At 39.6% G+C, this 24,543-nt stretch overlaps 1 protein-coding gene across 5 annotated transcripts in view; it reads left to right on the top strand.

The window, feature by feature from the left end:
- Nucleotides 1-24,543, top strand: part of LOC129774988 (uncharacterized) — a 43,695-nt gene that overhangs the window by 16,905 nt on the left and 2,247 nt on the right. For 2 of the 5 annotated variants that reach the window (XM_055779119.1, XM_055779120.1), the window contains 2 exons: nt 10,585-10,698; nt 10,761-11,988. The exons of 1 other annotated variant lie outside the window; for it this stretch is intronic. In XM_055779119.1, the coding sequence (XP_055635094.1) occupies nt 10,585-10,698; nt 10,761-11,668 (1,022 nt within the window). In that variant the 3' untranslated portion in view covers nt 11,669-11,988. Of the gene's footprint in view, nt 1-90; nt 546-10,584; nt 10,699-10,760; nt 11,989-24,543 lie in introns of those variants that run through there. 2 more of the 5 variants (XM_055779121.1, XM_055779122.1) reach the window with 2 other exon arrangements.

Genomic DNA, 24,543 nt, shown 5'->3' with positions numbered 1-24,543 from the left:
TCTCTTCCGTTCTATAAGTTACACGTAATAGTTCTACTTTTTGGGCAACATCCTCAAACAAAATTTTGTTTTGTGTTCTTCTGTTTATAGGTAGCATACTCGTCGCTTCTAATTCCATTGATGAAATAGATCCCGAATTGTAGCCCTAGTGCACGCGATTTCTTTTGCATAATAATTAAGTGAAGGTTGTGTGTAAGTGCGTGCGATAGTGAAGGAAAACAGTTAACGTGCACTTGTGTGAAAGTGATAATAGTCTGTGTTGTATAACGCGTGAATCGTGTTGGTTGGCTTCATAACAAATGTATAATAACTGCTTTTTCAAAAAAACTTTATTTCTTTATTCTTTGCTGCTTCACAATACGCAAAGAATTTTTATCATTCAGGAAAGGGCATTTATTTATGATTGTGTGGAAACTCAGATTGAGTTAGTTAGGAGGACACACGCATGGTTGAATATGGAAGGAAACAATATTGTTAAACAAAAATATGCCTGTAAATATATACAGTATCTTTGAAATTAGGAAATAAATGTTTTATTCTAATGATATCGCAGAGATTTTTCAGACTCCATACTCCACAGGAAACATCGTGTGTAGTCATATTACAATAACAGTCAGTTGTTTGTGAAAATGAACAAATACTTTAAGAATTTCGAATAGCTGCCAGTAAGGGGTTAATTTCTGGCCAAGCTAGTATCTATTGTATATGCCTACTAGGGTGCCAATGAAAATGGTCATCTCGTATTTAAAAAGTTATCCCATAAAAAATGTTCACCACCTCGAAGAAACACCGTATGCAATATATAAGCTCAATCGGATTTAAGTGAGAGTGGCGCAAAGCGGTCAAAGTTTGAGTTTTATGAAAATCGATCACCAAGGAGGGAGTAAAAGAAATCGAGGTTTTCGAAAAAAAATGATGGCAAATGTGTTAAAATTGTATAAAACTTCGAGATCTAGTGTCATCTCAAAAATTTTTTGTCAAAAATCGTCCCTCTGGGATTCTGGGACTTTTTTTTAGGAATACGAATCGAAAAGTATGGTTTTGGGTGCCAATAAAAATAGTTATCTTGATTTTTCATTCAGAACTTGCTTCGAAATGTCGATTTCCACGATAATATACACTATGTAAAATATTAGGTCATTCGGACTTCATTTACTAGTGTCGCAGATGTTAAAATTTGAATTTTATGAAAAACGATAAACCATCGGAAATCGGGGTTTTCAAAAAAATCACCCCCCTTGGGTGATTTTTCGATTTTCAAAAAACTGGAACTTTGACCGCTTTGCGCCACCTTCCCTTAAGTCCGATTGAGCTGAAATTTTGAATAGGGAGTTTTTTCGAGGTGGTGAACATTTTGTGAACATTTTAGGGTCGATTTTTTCCATATATTCATTGGCACCCTAATGTCTGCCCATTATTGACATGCGAACGAACTTTGATTGTGGCTGTGTTTTCAAAGATACATTTCCATACATAAAAAATGGACTAATTTCGGTTTCGAACATTTTTTTAAAAATCCATTAAGCCTTCGGTGTCCTGCCCGGCGGCCTTAGTTGGCTTTAACCATGGCCGATGAAAATATGGATGTCGGCACGTTCTTCAGTTCATTCGTGGCCTTGGTGATCAGTTACTTCTCTGTTTTGGCTACGAAATTGTTGGAGTAGATCCTTAGCTCGCGTTTCCTTCAAAAATGTTCTGTTGTTCGCAGCTGGGGGCGGTGGAAGGGTTGATATTCTTCGGTACAACATTTATTTTCAGCCGTTTCATTTCTTTCAGTAATCTTTTGGCATCATGTGCCGAGGTCGAGTCCGGCCATAATACCACATCCTCCTTCGCATAATACTTCTTAATGTACGCGGCAACTTCTGACAGGCACTGCGTACTTCCCGGTCACCGCAAGCCGCGATGAAAAAAAAAGTGGCTTGGGCATTTTCTTCTCGCTAATCGTCAGCCACAGAAGGACCTTTTCCGGGAACTTGGTGTGAGAGATAGATTTGACGTCATCATTTACCTTCTTGGTGGGGGACGTAAAGTACCGGGTCCCCTGCCAGTCGCTACCGTCTAGCGTCAAGTAGGTTTGCATCCATTATGACCACGACACACTTCGCCGCAAAAATGTTTTTCATTCCGCACCTTCTGGGTGATTGCTTTCTGCTCAGACGATGAGGCCATAATGCTCTCGGTTTTTCTCAAGGGGTTGCTAAGATGGCCGCCTTTTTGTAGCCAGCATAGAAATCATAACCTAAAATTAAAAATGAAATGCTCCGCGCGATTCTCCAGCATTGATTTTAATTGCAAATCGACAAGAAAGCTTCCGGATGGGTATCCAAACATCGCTTGCTAAAGGAAACTATCCAACGTAATCAAATATTAACACCAAACATCAAACAATACGTGAGCCCTGTTTTATGCTGCCTACGCTCAATTTGCATTGGTAGCGATAGGGTTGCCAGAGCGCCGGTTTTTCTTTTCAGCATCAGCTAAAGGTCATGCAGCATTGTTGGGTGGCCGGAATCAGTCTTCCGTTCGACGCTCTAGCCTTTCTTTAGAAGGGAGAGAATGTTGTAAATGCCGGATCGGCTATATTCGACGGGCACAAAGTGCCTCACGTGCCTTATCAATGCACTTTATTTGTAGTTGTACCTCTCTATCCTCATATTTTCTGAAGTCTGAATAAGTCCAGCTCCTACGCGTTCAGCTTCTCCGACTTTCTGCAGTACTACACCTGATACTCATATTGCTAAGAAGCTGTATAATGTTGTCGAGGACGGTTTCGTATGCTATTAACACTCCTATACTCGCGCATTGGTCTGTCAGACCGAGAAATCATTAATTCGTTCATTTCTCAGTAAAGATCAACACTACGACTTTACGATTCTCTCTAGCTTCGTTATTCGTCGTTCATCATCGTTTAGTGTATCGCATGTGTTGGTACAAACGTGTGCCATTTTTTGAACACTTTCGGTCTGACACACCGACGCGAGTATAGGAGTAATTTTTTGGACAAGTGCCTTTTTTCATATTCTAGAATATTGTTGAATGAAATGTATAAATTAATGTTAGTGGCGTGTAATATTTATTGAATATAATGCATAAGATCGTTACCGGACTATTTTTATTTGATTTCAGTCCCTTTTGGAACTGGATTGAACGGATCCATATATTAACTGTTCGTCGATAGATTAGATTCATACGTTCAAAAGCAAAATATAAATGTTCGACTTTCGTATAGTTATGATTTTGCACGCGAGTACAGGAGGGTTAACTAGCTGTACATGCAATAAAATTCCGAGAAAAGTTTTCTACTAATTGTTTATTCCTGAAAATTAAAAACAATCTCTATTCTAGGCATCGCAAAATTGAGTGTACACCTTAAATTTCTCCGGAAAAATTAGTCTTCCAATTAAGTTTCTTTGCGAATTAGCGTACTTTTTTCATCAGTGATTGGTGTCAACACTCAACCATTGCTTGGGCAGCGTTGGTTTTTGTCTTTTTTCATGTTTGCATTTTTTATCAAAATGGCAAGTTAGAGGAAAGAAATAGATATTGTTGCACGTACAATGATAATAAATATGAATTGTCGTAGAAATATATTGCAGGAAATAGCAGATATAGTCGGAAAAACTCACTTTACAGCAAATAAAATCATAAACAAGTGGAAATACGAAGGAACAATGGAAAAACTCCCGAGTAGAAGACACAAACCTATCCTGTCTTCTGATGATGAACGAGTAATTATGCTAACATTATGAAAGAACCCTATAACAAACAGTCCTAAAATGACTACCGAAGTGGCCGGTATCATTGGAAGACCTGTCAGCGCAGATACTGTCCGGAGAGCAGCATACACGAACAATCTGAGAGGTATCGGCCGTGAAAATTGTTTCATCTCAAAGGTGAATATGAAAAAACGACTATAGTTTGCTAATGCATGTGAACAGACCCAAGGAGTTCTGGAACAAGGTCTTTTATACGGATGAGCCGAAACCCAATCTCTTTGAATCGGATAGAAGACAGATGGTGTGAAGGAAACCAGTATCGGTGCTCCAGGTTCAGCATATTGTTTCCACAGTAAAACATGGCTGTGGTAGTCAGATGATGTATGGTACATTGGCGGCTTCTGGATCTGGAACCTTGGAGTTAATCGATTCCTGCGATGGACAAAATGGCTTAATTGATTTTCCTGAAACGTATCCTGCAGTCTCCCGTTCTGAAATTGGGTCTCCCTCGCGATTACTACTTTCTACAGAATAATGACCCGAAGCAAACTGACCTCATCGTGTGGGAATACCTGCTCTATAATGTCCCAATCAACTCAAAACACCTCCGCAATCACCGGACTTCAACACTATTGAGTATCTTTGGTGGGAAATAAAGAACCATCTTAAGAATAAAAATCCAGGGGACAAAGCGGAACTCAAAACGACGATTACGGAAATCTGGGAGGCACTTCCGTCTACAGTGTTCAGAAATCTCGACACGGCGCTTGCAGAAAGTGCTGGACGCCAAAAGGGGACCATATCAGATACTTGGGGATTGATTTTTGTTTTTTGTTAACATTTCTGAACTGATTTTAATTTTCTTTTTATGAAAAACTTGAACTGTACACTCAATTTTGCCACGTTATAATTGGAAATTTTTTGTTTGTACACTGGAGTCGCTTTTTACGCGGGGGATACGTGCCGCGTAAATTCCAAAATCCGTGTAAAAAAACCGCGTAAATTCCTAAATCCGCGTAAAAATAAACTGGGTAATTTTCAAAGTCCGTGTAAAAATCTAACAAACAGTGAATTAGTAGTTTTAAATGCAACCCATACTCTAACAATTGATTACCTCAATTTTTTAGCTTGTTACAATCATGCTATCTGTATCTTCTTTTATTTCTCAGCTACTAATCAGTGATACAATACAAACTTATTTCGCGAAATGTCACATCAACTAGCATATTGAATTTTTACGCGGTTAATGCGTTCCGCGTTAAAAAAATCGCACAATTTCAAAAATCCGCGTAAATTCCGAAATCCGCGTAAATTCCAAAAACCGCGTAAAAAAATCGCGTAAAATAAAACCGCGTGTAAAAAAACCGCGTAAAAAGCGACTTCAGTGTATATGAAATATGAAGTAGAAATATGACAATTTTAATTCTTCTCTTATCACTTCATGAGAGTATAATCGATCAATTTTATGATGAATATGAATCACATTCAATTATTAACCCCAAAAAACTCAAAAATAACAAAGCCGCATGAGGTGTATACATAATTTTGCGATAGACTGTTCAGCCTTGGATTTATACAAAAGTAACTACTCCTTGGTTCATTGCAGCAGTTCCTGTCGTTACATTTCACTATTTGAAATGTTCTTACGTCACGAACAAACCACTCGTCTGAATATCCTACTAGTTCCGCTTCGTCGATTTTGGGAATTTGCGGACTCAATATATCCTGCTCTGACGGATCGCTACGTTATTCCACACATCAGCTAACGGTTCCCCTGCTTACTCAAAAATACTGCAAATCGTTTCCAGTTTCGGAAATCCCATCCAAGTGAGATCCGTCATGATCATGAGGAAGTATTGAACCTGCTAACTCCCGGAAAAGAAGAGCCATCCGACGTTCAACTCGGTTGAAGGCATTGCGTCCTGGAGTATTTGTAACAGCGAATATTGCATCAAGATTCAATTGATTAATATAATGAATCGAAAATATCTATGAGCTTTTCGAAACGAATGTTCTTGTCTGGTCCTCCATCCATATTTGTTATGACTTGGCTTGCTCGATTATTCCTTGATGCCGATTAATTTCGAATTCAAGCAGTTCGCAAACCCTTTCAAAATCGAACCCTTGAGAAAATGCGTGGAATACTGTGGCATGTAAGCGCAGCCTATTGGACGATGGACCCAAGTTTTTCGGTCCGAGCCGATGAGGTTTAACTTCCTTTCGTACTACCACAGTATATTTCGCCACTGCTTTTCCTTCTCCGTCCGATCCAATCGAAGTGGTCTTTCACTAACTTCAACTGCGCCTTCAGATGCTTCGGTGTCAGCATCTGGACCTTCCGGGGGCTTTGACCGCCTATCCCCTGCTCCAGCAGTCGCCGCAGAACTGTCCGGGAACTCACGGACAAGTTTAATTCATCCCGGATATTTTCCGAGGCCTTGAAGGGATCTTTCTTGGAGGCTCGTTTCATGGCAGGGTCATCCTTCGAGGTAGTTTTCCTTGGGCATTCAGTCGTTTCATATTTTTTGCGGTCGTGAAGGGCATTAAACACGAAGGTTTTGGATTGTCCCAAGCACTCCGTTTTGCGCATGGCCATCCGCTGTGTTTTAGTGCAATTAGCGCGCGATCCATCCTTCGTTAACTGCAACTAGAATTCGAGAACCTTATATATTTTGTTTAAATGATATAAACTAGAAGTAGGTTATATTAGGCTGTCAAAAAAGTCCTGCGGTATTTTTTTTGAATTTTCATTTGTTCATAAAATTAGTTATAATCATCTGTTTTAAGTCAAATATGCGCCGTTTTGTTCGATGACTTGTTCCCAACGAGATGCCAACTTCATAATATCCCTGTTATAGAAGCTCGCTTCCTTATTGGCAAAAAAATCGGATAGCCAATTTTCACAGGCCTCTTTTGTGGCTAACTTCTGACTACCTAGCTCGTTCGCCATGGACAAAAACAGGTGGTAGTCACTTGGTGCAAGGTCCGGACTATACGGCGGATGCAAAAGAACCTCCCATCCGAGCTCCCGGAGCTTCTGGCGCGTCACCAAAAAAGTGTGTGGCTTGGCGTTGTCCTGATGGAAGACAATGCGGACTCTGTTTATTAAACGATGGCATCTTCTTCATGAGTGCTACCTTCAAGCGTTCCAGTTGTTGGCAGTACAGGTCCGAATTGAGCGTTTGGCCATAGGGAAGCAGCTCATAATAGATTATTCCTTGACAATCCCACCAAACACACAGCAGAACCTTCCTGGCCGTTAATGAGGGCTTGGCCACCGTCTGAGCCGCTTCAGCGGGCTTCGACCACGACCGTTTGCGCCTCACGTTGTTGTAAGTGAGCCACTTTTCATCGCCAGTCACCATCCGCTTCAGAAACGGGTCGATTTTGTTGCGATTCAGCAGCGATTCACATGCGTCGATACGGTCAAAAAGGTTTTTTGCGTCAACGTGTGTGGCACCCATACAATGAGCTTCTTTGTGAATCCAAGCTTCTGCAAATGGTTAATAACGGTTTGATGACTTATCCCCTGCTCTTGGCCGATGCTACGGCTGCTACTATGCCGGTCTTTCTCGGCTAATTCAGCGATTTTGTCGCAATTTTCGACGACAGGCCTTCCGGAGCGTGGCGCATCTTCGACGACCTCTACACCAGAACGAAAACGTTGAAACCATTGTTGTGCGGTGGAAATAGAAACTGTATCGGGTCCATAAACTGCAAAAATTTTATTGGCAGCTTGAGATGCATTTCTGCCTTTGTCATAGTAGTACTGTAAAATATGTCGGATTTTCTCTTTATTTTGCTCCATATTTGCGACACTATAACTCACGAACGACTTAACCAAACAAAACACTGTCAAGGACTATATTATAGCGCGCAAAAATACCTTTCCAACAAGCTATAGTATGACTCGATACAATGAATACAACTAGAACTACGCGCTTACAACGACACCTCGCGGAAATACCGCAGGACTTTTTTGACAGCCTAATAGCTGTGATATAACCGCAAGGTAGACGTAGGACTTCCGCTGGTTATGTAATCATTTGTTATGAGTGGATGAGTATGAGTATGAAGTTGTTATTAACCTGAAATTCAGTTATTTCGAACTTGTTGGTGGTCCAGAAAAGAACCGTTCGGTTTGCGTGATTTTGCAAATGCAACCGATGAAGTTTGAAACCTAATTCTATTTTGATCTCGTGAGAATAATACACGAGATTTTTCATGACCTTTCCACGCGGAAGCAGAATAGAAACTGATGCTCTTGGATACAATCGCACCACGAGAACCGAATGCGCAAATTTTCGTTCAAAATTTCTTTAAAAATCGGTCGAAACAACACTCGAAACAGCCGAAACGATGAACTGGTCCTAAATTTTTTCGCGTCATTTTAGTTGTTAAGTATGCTTAAAACACATTTTTCAATGAATGACTACTGTTTTAATTACAGATGTTATAAATTTCTTCGAACACTGCAAATCAATTATTATAAATGTATTGAAGCACTGGATTGAATTATTTTTTCTCAGAGATTTCTCACTTTTTTTTTTTGCTTGAGCAGTGGTCTTAATGTTTTGTCCTACATGTATAGCAGCCATCACAAAATCACGATCCGATAGATTGACATGATATTCGAGATACATTATTCGGTGCCTGCGTACTGGTTGCTGTTGAGCCCATTACAGCACGTGCTTTATCATCTTGGCTCAGGAGACACACCTCTTTCGGTCCCAGAATCGAAGCTAGCTGCTCAAGCATATACGGACGCGTGTTTTTCTCAGGAATAAAAATGTAATTTTGTTACGTAACGATTGCGGCTACCCCCCTCCCCCATATGTCACGACAAGTAACGCAACCACGACTCCTTCCCTTCCCTTCGCGCGTTACGTAATGTGGGCACGACGCCTTATTGTCATGGTAGCATTTATGGCATCTCAATAATGGTTACTCCGCGGTTAAGTTAAGTTGTTCTACCATAGAGAGTGTTGTGCCTTCTAGATCGATGTTTTCAGCAGGACTGATGATTGGATGGAATTTGTTGAAAATCGTCCCCCCTGCAGTCGTGTTTTTGAATTGCAACCTCCAGCGTTACGTTGAACAATAGACATAAGAGACAAACCTGAGAGAAAAACCTGCTGGAGGTTTCAGTTTGAGCATTTCTATATACAACATCGTGAAAATCCGATTGGTTGAAGTTTGAAGAAGCCACAGGACGCGCCCCAAAGTTGTACAACAAGGTCTGAAATTCTATAAGGCCACTGCCAGAGGAGATGTCCCCAGCAAATTTAAGTTCGTTGCCGCTGATAAATTTGTCAGGAAGTTCTTGAATTGGCGAGGGATTTGCAGCTGTGGACAGATAACCAAGGTTCTCGTCACAAACAAGACAATAGACTAGAAAATGTATAGGGAAGAATGCCTGCAGAATCGTCTCCTCCCGTTTATTAAGGCTCACAAAGGTCCGTTGAAGTTTTGATCAGATTTTGACAAACTGCCACTACAGTCGAGAAGTGCTTCAGTGGAACCGTGGCAATGGGGTCGATTATATTGCAAAAGACCTCATTCCTCCCCATTCCGCTCAATCGCAATATTGGGCAATTATCAAGCGGAAATCGAGGTTGTCAAAGTGGCTCGGGATGCTGCAGACATGAAGAGAGTTCCATGCTCTTGTGTGAACTTCGCACGTATCGACTTGCGCATAGTTCTTTTCATCGAGTGTTTTTCGATACTTCTCATAGGTCCAATCGTTTCGTCGTCCTCTCATGTAGGATGCTCGGAATTTTTAAGACAGTTGCATTGAGTTGTACGAAAAAATCCAATGTTTGGTATGATTCATTTCTATGTTTGTAATTTGAGAAGGAAACAAAAATTTCACAAATCGAATTGCGATTTGAATAGTTTTTGTTCTGTTTCAGCATCAGAGTAGTTATTATATTTCATGATATGACTAAAAAGAGTGATGATAGATGGTCTCCGTAGCCAAAAGATAGCTCGTCTACTTACTAAGTTAATGATCAAGAGTTGAATTGAACGATTTGGGTAATAATGATCAATTGTCCATTTTCTGTTGGGCCTTTCCAAGCATGACATCCATACAAATCTCTTAACGATACTTCCATTGGATCATTCACTCATGATATATTACTGAAATCCTCTCTACTCTTTACATTCGGTAGATGGATCAGACCGTTCCCAGACTTTCGTATTTTAGTCCAATATATGGAATTTACATCATTTCACCAATGAATTCAGTTCGAAGAAACTGAATGAATTCTGTTCGAAGAAACTTCTCTTTAACTTTTTTTGCCTTCCTATTTTCCGAGAGTCTTGCTCTACCTTAATTTTATCTCCACTTGTTCCCATGGGATTCTATGATGGATATCATCTTTGAGAGTCTGTTGTCTTGCATCGTAGTTGTATTCGTCCAGTGTATTTGATGATATGACTCAAAAGAGCGTTGATATGTGGTCTCCGTAGCCAAAAGATAGCTCGTCTACTTACTAAGTTAACGATCATGAGTTTAATTTCAGCGATTCGGGTAATAGTGATCCATTATCTTTTGGTCCTTTCTAAGCATGATATCCATACAAAACTCTTAACGATCCTTCCATTGGATCACTCACTCATGATGTATTACTGAAATCCTCTCTACTCTACATTCGGCATGGGTCGGCGTAGGTTTGTCTGAAATCTATATCTGAAGCTCATTCTGGAGACTAATGTTTTGTCTCTGTATCGTCTTTGTAAATTCAGCTTTCGTCATCTTGTCAAAAGTAACTCGGATTCATCAATTCTGGACCTAGCTCACTATCTCTGCGATTTTTTTCAAATTTTTTGAAAATTTTTTTAAATTTTTTATATATTTTAGGTTCGGCACAAGAGCTGCTGGCAGCATTGGCCGTAAGTCAAGCAAGCCTCGGAATTGTGGCCGCAGAAGGCACACAAATCATTGTGGCATCAGAATCGTTGATTGATCTTCAAGGTGCGACAAATTTCACCAATCGTTGACTTACACATGCACATTTTAATTGTTTTTGTCCTTAGATGCACCTTTGCCTGGTGAAATTATCCAGGTTAATCCGAACACAACTGTCGAGACGAATGCTGTATTAACGAAACCTCCGATCATGTCGACGGTGGAAGTACCCACAAAGAACGGCAACGGAGCGGAAGCGTCAATACACTCTCCGGAACAGAAGACCCTAGAAACCGTGTCAACGAACCTCGATGAAAGCCTCGCCGCTGTAATTGGAGTTCCAGGAAATCCGAATGTACCCACATCACTGGAATTACCAATCACCGTTACTAATCCGGTCATTGCAAAAACGACGACCAGTAAAATCAATCCCATCTATCCCCCGACCACGGCTATATCCACAATCGGGATCGATCCGGCGGCAGCAATCATTGACCTACCGACGGTAGCACAAACAGGTACAGATAACTCAAACGTTGAAACACAAGAGCATTATTCTAGTGATGACAAAAACAGTGACACAGGAAGATTAGTTGATGAAGATGAAGCTGAAATGATAACAGCGACTAATGGTAAAACCACTGACGTAGATGATGAAAATCGTGAGGTAGATGCTGAAGACGACCTTGATGAGATCATTCCCAACACGCCAGAATCTCAGATGAATAGTCATGCTGATATTTCATCCCAGTTTAGTGACGATGAATCTGAGGCGACGGTACCAATTCCAAATGTCGAAGGAGATGATGATGAGGAAGACAATGACTCTAATTGCAGCGAAATCATTCCCATACAACCAAATATCGTTATTTTGAGGAGCATCAACAATGAACTCATCAGTAATGACAACAGTAGTGATATGGAGATTGAAAATCCTAACACGACTTCGGGAAACGAGGAAAACGATCCCAACCAAACATCGAACCCCGATGAGACAGTGTTTGATGCAGCTAATAATTCTGTAGTTGAAAGATAATATCTGAGAAGGGAGAGTGCAAGATCCACAGATTTCATTTCTCTAACCCAGGTTGAGCCTGGTATCAATTACGGTGTGTCGCCAACAGAGCAGCCAAGGTCAAAAATGGTTCAGACTATCTCAGCCAATAGCTCTACTTTGCATTCTACGTCATCGTCATCATCATCATTATCATCATCGTCATACCCATTCTCGATGAACCGTTATAATCCGCATACCTTCGTCTCCAACCGAAACAACAACAGCAATACTATCTCCCCAACGACAACACAGCATCCGTTTTTTTAAACTACAACACCACATTAGAGCGGCTTCCATAGGTACTTGCAATGAGAATGTTCGTTTTGCTTTCAATAATGGTTAAAATTTGAAGTTTATTATATTGATTTTGTAGATGTTTTGGATTTTTCATAAGTTATAGCTATGCTTTAGAGAATAACTTTGGTAAATTTTTGCATGATAATGATTTTATTTAGCAAATTTAGCAAACGTGAAGGAACTTTCAATGAAGAATTTCTCATGTATCTTATCCAATAGAACTGTCCATCAATTGCCTACATGATGTGATGAAAGTTTTGTGACTTAATACTAATTCGCTTCCCGTTGTAGATGGATCAGACCGTTCCCAGATTTTTGTATTCTAGTCTAATATAATTTATACCACTTGACCAATGAATTCAGTTCGAAGAAACTTTCCTTTCTATTTTTTTGTTTTCCTAATTTTATGGAGTTTTGCTCTACTTTAATTTTTCTCCACTTGTTCCCATGGCATTCAATGATGGACATCATCTTTGTCTTGCATCCTAGCTGTATTCGTCTAGTGTTGCACCATTCAAAAGGTTCTATATGAAACTATGTTTATGGACTATATGGGGGTTAAATTGAAAATCTAAACACTGAACATGGAGGAAAGAATGAAAATTTTTGAACACTCGAGCATTTCTTAATAGATCGCAAAAATGTATGCATCGATTGATAGAAAATATTTCTACACATTTATCGCAATGAATAAAACTTGATTTTTCCTGAGATAAACAATTGAATAATTGTGAAATGTCAAGCATTATCTAAGCGCACTAAATCCCACGTTTTGATTGACACGATTTGTGCTTCTCAAATTGTACCGACCAAAAGGAGCATCTAGAGTAACAGCGGAATACGGATTCCCCATCATAGAATTTAAAAACCAAGAAATCTGGGGAAATGGGCATTGCAAATATATGCAAACCAGGGCACTTATGATGTCACATTCATATATGCAATGTGTTGCCCTATCACGGACTACTAAACCAAGGAACCTGGGGAAATTGGCATGAACGGAATGAACTTTCAAGACTCAAGCCTCTATGATATAAAAAGTTGAAGTTATTCATTCATGCAAGCCAGGAGTATTTTTGTACCAGTATGCATTTTTGTATTCCGGAATGTGGTTTCCTTACACGGACCCCAAGAAGCGGTATGAACACAACGTTTTGGCTCGGTTATTCAAGACGGCATTGGAGAATATGCCTTAATATCTTCAGCTCATTAAAGTTCCACGCATACCGTTTGATGATTATGCAAAATGTTGATAAGCATAACGGACAGTCAGACTTATTCATTAAATTTACTTGTAACAAAGAACTTAATCTATCACAATGTATGAGTTTACCCAACATGGGATTTGTTCAAACTCTTTAATTACAAAGCAAATATGTTGAATTCAATTGATTTCGGAAATCGTTTCATTCAATCAATAATTAAATACATACAAATCATTACTAAGCCAAATGTAGTTCTACGTCAATCTTGCGATTATATTTTACTTCATGGGTTGAAAAGTCCCGGGATTTTGATTGAAAACAATCGTTTTTTGGGCAAAACCGTATTTATTTCTCAACATAGTTTCCTTCGAAAGCAATACACTTGGTGTAGCGAGTTTCTAGCATTTCGATTACCTCCCTGTCGTACGAAACGTCTAAGTCTTCGAAATATGCCTCAGTTTCTGCAATGACTTTCTTATTCGATGTAAATCTCTTTCCCTGAAGCCACCGCTTTAGGTTTGGGAACATATAATAGTCGCTGGGCCCAAGTCTGGAGAATATGGTGGGTGAACGTTCAATTGGAATCGTAATTGGTCCAACTTGGTCATCGCTTTTAAGGACGTATGCGACGGTGCGTTGTATTGATGGTACAAAAGTTTTGACGTAGGACTACGTCTTTCATTTCTATACCGGGGTGTATATTCAATGTTCCGAAAACGAAAGCGTTACGCCGGAGATCGAGTTTTTGACGCTCAAAGGAGGAGTTGATTCCTCCTCGGAAATACCCAGCGCAAATAGTACCCCCTTCCCAAGCCTTGATAATTGGAATCATCGTTGAACCGGAGCAGGATTATTAACGCTTGAGAATAAATGGATTTCTCCTCGGAATTACATAGCAAAAATAATACCCACTTTCCAACGATTGGAAACGACGATCGATTGCGGCATAAATAAACAATAAACGGTAAACACATAATTTTATAACGCTGTTTTCATAAATATGATTTCTTCGATATGGTGAAATAATATCCACTACACTATTAACGAATTCTTCACTATCAAATCCATAATCAATGGCTCCCATCGGTATCAAATTATCATCGATACCTCGATTTTCGCTAAATGTTCCTTTCAGTTCGGAAGAGAACAGCATGATGCATAGGCGTGTCAGCGTGACCCTCCTTATCTCACATCAGCATAACGATTAAATGGATTTCCGAGTGTGCTCTAGCGTATATACGGATTTGTCTGATTTCAATAGCCTGTTTCCAAAGTAATGTTTAAGCTATAGAAACAAGTTTTCGGGTCAATGATTAACAATTATATAACTCTTGGAGATTTTGTCTTACGAACGAAATGATTATCATAGCATTTCGTTGGTCCGAAACATAATTAAGGTAAATGATTTTGATTTGTCCAGACGAAAATAGATCATGGTTTGTTCACTTTTCTGAATGCTCTAATCAAAGCACCTGTATCAAATCAGGTATTCGAATGCTTCAAAACATATAAATAAAATTGTTTTTTTCATGATTTACATATATTTTACGGATTCATATATTTTCATATATTTTACGGATTCACTTGTTCCACCTTCTATTGGTGTCAATGCGTTCCACATTTGAGCTAACTTTTAATCAATCACCAGATGATTATTTGGCACGTATTCACGTATTGGCTCGTATTGGCTCGTATTGGCACCTTTTCTGGATTATAACACTTACAAATATTGTAAACATTATGGTTACACACCATTTGTATCAGATTTATATAGCTAAACCATGTAATTCACGTATTTCGATGACCTCAATCCTAATCATGAGTTGTCCGATTCACTAATGTTGTTTTGTCCACATGATTTCTATGGCAACCGCTTGGCGCGCTGCAGTTTATTTGTTTTGTTTATTGTGTCCTTCGTGCATAGCAGAAATAATGTTTCTCTGTGTTGAGTGTGTTTAGGTGAACACTTTTAAAATGCCCAAAGAAAAGACAATATTCTGAAGAAATCTTAAATTATGAATGGATTAATATGATGACAGTGAACTCAAACAATAATGAATGCAACATCTAGTTGGAAATTCTATTTTTTTTCATTTAAAAATGGTGATTCCTGAAACTGGACAAACCATGATCAGAGGTGGACAAACCATGATCATAATTTCTTTTTGAGGAAAATCGTAAAAAACATAAAAATTTGAATAATTTCAACGCCTTATGGTAGTATTAGCAATTAGTTCGGATGCAGAAAAGAAAAGGAATTGGGATAAAAGAAGAAATGGGTTCCTACATGGAATCACTCAGCACAAATAATGCCTTTTCCCAACAATTGGAAACGACGATCTATTGCAGAATTCGCATACAAATTATGTTATAACACTGCTTCCAATAAAATGATTTCTTTGATATGGTGAAATATTAACTACACCCAGGGTACTTATATGATAAGGTAGTCTGGACTGATTAGTGAATCAGTAACAATGAGGCTGTGACGTTTTAGCTTTGCAAGTATCATGGAGCGGTATAATGAATTTGTCTAAATAAATTTATTTATTTTGTATTTTAGCTAAATGTATACATTTATTCATTGCTGCGTAAAGATAATCTTTTTAGTTTTTTTTCTAATCAAAACCTAGGGGAAATTGTGGTTCGGTAATTCAGAGTTTAGCTTCCTGAAACTCTGTAGCTCTCTGATACCTCCTACTGCAGTGCTTGAATTAAGCTATCAGAACTAGCAGAACTACTAGGTTTTTCATTAGAGATGTTGATAGTGCTGCTCCCGATTTCATTTGACGGAATACCCTCTCGGGATAGTCATGTTTCGTCCCATTAGAAAACTGGACCAATTCCGCGGATGTTATGGATGATTTATGATTTTTTACTCTTGCTTAATGTCAATCAAGACCTTTCGGCGAGCCGTCCGGTTTTGATTTCCCGAGGCATGAGAATCGTCGGCCTTTCTGACAGTAGGAACAGCTAAAAATAAACAGTTTTGTGTAATTATTGTAGCTATAATATGGATTTGTTCAAATTTACCTGTTTGTATCAGTTTCCGACAATATTGTACTTCCAAGCCATCGATATTCAATCTATACTGAAGTTAAGCGAGCAAATGTTTTTAGTATTGCTGTTTAGGTTCTGTCCAAAGAATCGAAACCATAGTCAACCCTTGGGGATCGATAGAATGATCATTTGTGGGATATGTTTTCATGATTCGAGTTGGAATCGAGCCCGGGCACCAATGACCAAACGCTCATGCATCTGGGTGCCACACATCGAGCCATAGAGTTATCTGAAAATAGAAATCTCTATATATATAAAAATGTTCTATTCGTTTGTGTACGCGTCAAAAACTCTAAAAGTACGGAACCGAATGAGCTCAAAGTTGTACACAATATACAATCCACTTCAAGGAGTGTTGTTACGGCATAAAAAATTGGAAAATTGGAAGAAAAATGATTTTATATATGACCAGAGTGCGTTTCTGAAATTGAGCTTCTAATGAAAATTGACTATTCAGTAATGAATATGTGTTCTATGTGATGGAAACATCTTTTTTCCACGTGTTTGACAAAATTATGAACTGAAATTGTGTTCCGAAGTGATTTAAAATTTATCGATTTCCCTCATCTATCTCTATATATATATATATATATATATATATATATATATATATATATATATATATAAAAGTTCTGTTCGTTTGTGTACGCGTCAAAAACTCGAAAAGTACGGAACCGATTGAGCTCAAACTATGATACAATATACAAAACAACCATACACATCTAGGATTGTTGTTCTTCTTCTTGAATGGCGTTAACGTTCCCTGTGGAACTTTTGCCGTCTCAACGTATTCATTAACTAGCGTCGTTCATTAATACTTGGTTGAGATTTCTATGCCGAATAACACGCCTTGAATGTACTCTACAGTGGCAAGCTCTAGAATACGCGTGACCACAGTGCAAGCCGGAAGAATTTTCTTTGACGAAAAATCCCCCAACCAGAACGGGAATCGAACCCGAACACCCGGCATGATAACGTGGGACGCTAACCACTCGGCCACGGGTACACATTGTTGTTACAACATAAAAAAAAGAAAAAATCAACTCAACCATGCAACCACAATGTGCCACAGCAAAGCGTGGTAGGGTACAGCTAGTATTTTATTTATATATATATATATATATATATATATATATATATATATCGCTGCTTTCAGCCAAAGCTAAGATGTCATAGTTGAGAGTGTATAAGTGAATCGTGTCGGACACACTTCGAGTCCAGGGTACCTTGTCATCAAGATGTGTGGAATAAAGGTGTGACCGTGTCGTCAATAAGTGCGCAAGGGGAAACGGTATAAATATACAGAGGACTGTGGAAAGGGATTTGACTGCAAATAGAGATGTATAAATTTTTTCGTTTATTCAATTGTCAATTAATCGTGGTGTCATTTTTAAATATTCGATTCATTCGAATAATTGTTTTTCAGTATTCGATTAACCGAGCGAATATTTATTTCTTGTAATGAAAAAGAACAGACATATTTATAAAAAAAAATATGATGTCATAATTTTAAAAGTTACATTAAATATAATTTTGAAATAGACATGGTGCAGAATAACTGTTCTTGAATGAAATGGTATTTTAGTATATTGATAAATTTACCATTTCATGATTTTTTGAGGACGATTGAAAAAAAGAGCACATCATGAGAATGATGCACAATATTATTATTATATCTACATAATTTTTTTTCTGTTCAAAATTACCTGTTCTTTGAATGTTGTTGAAATAGCTGATTTGTTTGAATATTTCTACTTAGTCCTTATAGCTACTAGTTCAGAAGAGGTACATTTATAGAATCATTGACCACTAGTATGGTATATTTTCCTCGGCACTCTGAATTTGAATACTACTATTTTAGAACGGGAGCTGAAACCTCCTTCTTTAAGTCCGCATTTTACTCCTGCAGACCCTGAATTCTTCTTCCCAGTCTCCTCCACCACCAGGGAATCATTTTTATGGTTCAACCGTAAATGATTTAGCATATCGGATGAATTTCGACGAAACACCATGACGGTTAACACTCCTATACTCGCGCATAGGTCTGGGAGACCAAAAAATCAATAATTCGTTCATTTCTCAGAAAACATCAACACTACGACATTGCGATTCTCTCTAGCTTCGTCATTCGTTGTTCGTCATCGTTTAGCGTATTGTATAAGTTGGTACGAAGGGGACGTATATCACTTTTTCACCACCTTCGGTCTGAGACACCGACGCGCGTGCAGGAGTAACTTTTTTGGACAAGTGACTTTTTTCCTATTTTAGAATATTGTTCAATGAAATGTATAAATGAATGTCAGTGGCGTGGAATATTTATTAAATATAATGCATTCGGACTATTGTTATTTGATTTTAGTCCTTTTGTCACCGGATTGAACGGATAGTTGTTCACTAAATATAATGGTCACGTATATACACACTTGTGAAATAATTGCACTTGCGGAAGAATTGTAAACTGTAAATTATAAATTAATCGGTGGCTTATGGTTATTTTTACAGTTACAGCTTCGGGTTTTTTTTCTATAATATATGAGCTGAACAATATCGACGATAAAACAAGTCGCAGGAAGTTTCTAGAAATCCTTTTATATCATCTTTTTATGCCCCATCAAAAACAGGCATTAAGTTTTTGTTAACCAAGAACACAGAAACAAAAAATATTAGATATGGGAAAACTAGAAATTCCAGAAACCTTACAATCGAACAATTAACCGACGTCTCTAACTGTAAAACGCGGGAAAAATACCTCCATCACCGACCGACACCGAACATCGATTTATTCTCTTGAGCTGAAACATATAATAAGATAGAGTATATTACAAACCTAACTTTACCCTTAAAAGAGAAGAATTTTGTTCGTTAGTTATATTTTACTATTATAGAAACCGAGCAATTTTGTAACGAGAGCCAGTCACGACCGGGACTTTGTGCTTAGGTGACCGGCTTATGCGTCACTCCCATAGAGGAGTCCAACCACCGCGGTTTTATTTTGCCAGGCTTCTGAGACCCAACCTTAGGGCGGGTTTATCTTTATTGACAAATTCCCGGCTCGAGAAACGACTGTACCCAAGTACCTGGAAAGCATCCAGTCAACACCATGGATTCCCTTCCGATTTTTCTAACTAGCGTGGTTTATAGACATCTGCGCGACGAGCTGTGTGTACGAGCGTCGTCTTTAGACGACATGAGAGTGATACTGCACATCGATCACACCAGCGAGATGTGTATACTTTTGGTATTGTGGCTTTATTCATCGAGTGTCGATACGGACGACTCGCTAATTGTCCCCGACATGTGCATGTAATTTAAGGGGTACTCAATCTAGATAATTGAGTTCGGTGGTATTGAAGCAAACCTGCTTCCGTTGCTGTGCTATTGACGTGCACGTTCCAGTGCGTGCTTTTGTTTCTCGCTGTGGCGCACTGCTTTAGCCACCGGAATAGCAGCGAGTCAATCTCTCCGGAATGCGTTGGAGAATCGCAAATATGTTGCTGCATCGGCCGAGTATATATTGGCCAATCCTCAGGTGCGATTCGCGGAGCCAGAATTGGTTCCCTCCTTTTAGTACACTTCAAAAAGAAACGTGATGTCACCATTATAAACCCCAAAGCCACATGTGAGGAAAACGCATATTTACCTTTAAGTAGTTTACTTCGCACTCTTGAGAGAATTTTGGTGAACTAACACTGTCTCACTAATTTATCGCTACACGGGAATAAATTCAAAAATTGTATTTCGCACAACTAACCCAAAAGGGGAACTGGTAGATTATTTTTCAGCAACGTTAACATCTTTCCGGATTCTTCTCGATACTCGATGCCCGCCAGTGGTTAATGCTAACTCGATAACCACCAAACGAAAAGAGTTGTGCGCGTGTATGTGTGTTTGGCGGCTGTTCCGATGCATTAAACTGAACCAATTTTCGATGTTGGTACTCTCTTGGTCACCTTCTCTTCTCCTCCTGATGGATCGACCCTTCTGCGCTCCATCACAGTTCGAAACATACTGAATGCGTTTCTTTTTCTTCTTCTCGTTCACCTCCATTACCTTGAGAAAGTCACTCGATCCCTCGCCGTCCAGCTCGCCCAGCAACGGTGTTGTCCAGTCGGTGTCCTCACGCAGAATGAATGCGTTTCAGGTCAGGTCAGGTAATGAATTATAGAGACTTTAAACTTTTTCAGTTCATTCGTCTCTTGCCTTGAGAAATGAACTTGGAAAACTTTACTTTTCCTGCATTACACCTCCACCCTCATTGCCTTGAGAAAGGCACTCGATCCCTCGCCGTCCACCTCGCCCAGCAACGATGCGTCTCCTCACGAATAAATGCGTTTCACCACCAGAATATCGCTTAAGTATGCTTTTTGTCCGTGATTGAATCGAGAGAAGGTGTGGTTTACTATGGCAATTTGGAAGGTAAACTAGAGGCGAATGAACTCTCTGAATTTAAAACATTCAGCGACTGAGCAATAATCGATGGAAAATTATATGATTTCCGCGATGCGAAACATTTTCCGTTTTTAAATGTTATGTATCGGATATTGGATACTAAAATATCCTACTGATGGGGAAGATTAATTTTCAGAAGCTTTTCTGTTACTGCACTGCACTTGATTGAAAAATCACGAAACCAAATGTATTCGGTCGCATTATTATATTGATAGAAAACATTTGAATAAATTCTTTCGCTTGAATGTAATATTCAATTCCAAGAGGAACTGGCAAATTATTTTTCAGCAACGATGACATCTTTCCGGATTCTTCTCGATGCTCGTAGTCAACCAGTGGTTAATGCTAACTCGATAACCACCGAACGAAAAGAGTTGCGCGCGTGTATATGTGTGTGGTAGCTGCTCCGATGTATCAAACGGAACCAATTTTCGACGCTGGTACTCTCTTGGTCGCCTTTTCAGTGGCATTACTCTCCTCCTGATGGATTTCCTTTTGGCCCAAGGTGCACAAACAGGCTCTTGGAGACACCGTTCATCAGCGCTTTCGTGATGAACGAAGTCAGCTTCACCAGAACAGCGACAACATGCTCCAATCGCTGTTCAATTATAACTGAGTGGATTTCTGAGCGACGCTCGCTTATGTACCGATCGGTGATTTCAATAGCCTGTTTTGGAAGCAATTTTAAGGCTATTGAAACAAGTTTCTGGAAAGTAACAAGTATATAACGCATAGACATTTTATCTTTCGAATGAAGTGATTATCATACAATTTCGTTCAGTTGTTTAGGAGCTATTAAATCTCTCAAAATCTCGTTCTCCGGCGTAACGCTTTCGTTTTCGAAACTTTGAATTTACACCCCGGTATAGAAATGAAAGACGTAATCCTACGTCAAAACGATTTTCCACTTCTGCCTTCTTCCACGGTTCGAACTGCAGTAGTTCCGCAACTGCTAGAATCCTCAGATCAGCGGGCTGTCCTCTTTTGTATCAGACTCTTTTTAAAATGCCGTACCGAAGTCTCTTTTCACCTGCTTTCGGAATTGTTTCCCGAATCCCCTATGGCATCAACCTATCACTCTCCGAGTCCCGGTTAAGCCGAATCTCGCGCCGGGTTTCCAAGTAAAAGAAAACTCTTAAGATTGCTTCTCGGTCGCTGGAAGAAAATCTCGTCAACAGAAAGTCCAATCTTGAGAGTTTTGCAGTAAGCACCAGCTAGCACCAACTATCGGAGCCCGCGACACTCATTTGAATTTGAAAAATGAGAAAAGGGGAAACCGGTACTCGCTTTGCCGGGCATCTCATACACCATCAAAGAGGAGCACCATCAAAAGCAAAAAGCTCTAAGCTAAAGAAAAAAAATTATACGAGGGGCTCTCAAATGAAAAAGACGGGTGGGTAATTTCGGGGACATAACCGCAGTGACGTAGGACTTTACAAAGGGGACAGCTTTTGTTAAATATATATTTTAAATATATTGTTTTATTTTCTTCTCCTACGTGAATACCTACCTATCTACCTTAAAAATGGATTAGTTTACTGTTTACTCTTCATGAATATGTTGATGGTTCTGAAAAGAACCTTTGGTGTTGTGTTTTTGTTATCACTCGATATTCCCATCTTGTTCGGTTAAACCTTCCTGTTTAGCTATTGCGTTTGCCACTCGCCACAGCTTTCACAGTTGGAAAATTTCTTCCCATCCAGCTTGTGACATGTTGTTCAGTAAATTACATTTGATGCGACGTGCCGGAGAAACACTTTGCCACTCACTGAAACTAATTGTTGCCTTGATGAGCGCCGAACCGAAGCTGCTCTGTTCTTGATGCGGGTTTTCTGATTGTCGTGAGCAGCTTTGCAAGCCAACTCGAGCACTCCGACGGCCGAAACTCTATAATCGCTGTTAGGTATACTGGTGCTCCGGCACCAATCCGTTCGGCCTAGTTACCCTTGCGGAGCAATCAATGAATGCGACCAACAGGGAACTGGAGACTTGCACGGTTCGAGTGAGACTTTGCCTTTCCCTTAACTTGTCCTCCTTTGTTACGTCCACGATGCCGATGCCGTACAACCACACGGGTTTACGGTTTGAAAGAAAATAAGATATTTTTTTGGGGTCCGCGTGTTTTATACTCTAGCGGTACACACTCACAGGATAGAAACAAATCGGCAGACTCAGCCGGAGGGGCGAGTCCAACGAGACGAACGAATGAGCGTTAAAAGGGAGCGATGGCAAAAAATACATTCATTACGATTTGTTCGCTCGTTGGATTCACATGCAGGCTAAAAAGGGTCCTTTTCAGGATCACAAAATTATCTTCAATCTAAAGAGTTTATTGTTTTGTTATCACTCGATATCCCCATCTTGTTCGGCTAAACCTTGCTGTTTAGCGATTGCATTTGCCACTCGCCACAGCTTTCACAGTTGGAAAATTTCTTCCCATCCAGCTTGTGACATATTTTACAGTAAATTACATTCAATGGCACGTCGCATTACCACCACTCAGTATCGGATTGGAGGTAATTTTAACCTGTAATTGAACATTTGCGATGACAGTGGTACAGTGTCGACCTTCAATGTGGGGTCATCATTTGGACCCCGAACTCTATGTTTACAAAAATGCCCAACTAAATATGTCGCATTACTGGTCCGTCCAATTAGCTAAATGTCGAGATAAGTGTAAATTACTGTACTTTCAATCTAGAAGCTATTTAAGAATTGGTAAAAATCAATAAGCTCAGAACAACTGCCAAATTCACATATTCATCATATCCTGGCAAACAAATTATGAAAAAATCAATTTGTGTTTTATTATTATTTTGGATATTGTTTTAGAAAGCATTGAACTGTATTTCCTAAACTCTTTTTTGGAAGGTTTAATGGCCCTGAAAAGCGCCTTGTTTTATGGAATGGTTCCAATCTAGAAAACTTAGTACTCGTGGTTTTGAAAAAAAAACCATTTCGAACGCCCTCGATGCCGCCTTGTTCTGGATTTGCCACCAAAGCAGTGTGTATAAAGAACAAACTTTTTTCTTCTGCTACCTGATGCCGTTTTGCGATTGCGTTTGCCATACGCCACTCGCTGCAACTGCCTGTTGTCTTGATGTCCACAGAACCGAATGTGTTCTGTTCCGAATGCGGTTTTTCTTATCGTCGCGAGCAGCTTTACCAGCTAACTCGATCACTTCGGCGGCCGAAACTATATAACGCCGGCTAGGTGGACTGGTGCACTGGTACTAACGCGCTCGACCTAGCTACCCTTGCGGGGAACTCCAGATCAACACGGTTCGAGCGGGATTTTGCCTTTCCCTTCACTTTTCCTCCTTTAACATGTCCAGACATGGCTGCTTGGGTTGGTTTGTTGATGTGTTGTGATGCGAACCGATGTGGTGTACGGTTTGAATGAGAATGATCGTTACGGAAGGAAGGAAGGTATTGTATTATAGAGACTTTAAACTTTTGCAGTTCATTCGTCTCTAGCCTTGAGAAAGGGCCTTTGAAAACTCTACTCTATTCTACTCCAGCGCTACCACCTCCGCCCTCTTGCCTTGAGAAAGGCACTCGATCCCTCGCCGTCCAGCCCGTCCAGCAACGATGTTGTCCAGTCGGTGTCCACACAAGAATGACAATCGTTACGGCAGCGGAGCGGGGATTTTTAAGCTGACTGGCTGGCTCGAGAATTGCACAAGTGTGAAACTGCGACCAAGGTTTCGTTCATTTTTTTCTTTTTCCTTTCCAATCGTGGTTCATTCTATTTCGCTGCTGCTCTGGTTGCCCGTTTTGGTCGGTTCGATTTGAGGAGCACAAAATGGACCAATCGAAAATGGGCACATAGTGCATTTTGAC

Source organism: Toxorhynchites rutilus, chromosome 3 (genome assembly GCF_029784135.1).
Source record: "Toxorhynchites rutilus septentrionalis strain SRP chromosome 3, ASM2978413v1, whole genome shotgun sequence".
Taxonomy (NCBI): Eukaryota; Metazoa; Arthropoda; class Insecta; order Diptera; family Culicidae; genus Toxorhynchites; species Toxorhynchites rutilus.
This window is presented reverse-complemented; position numbering and strand designations above follow the sequence as displayed.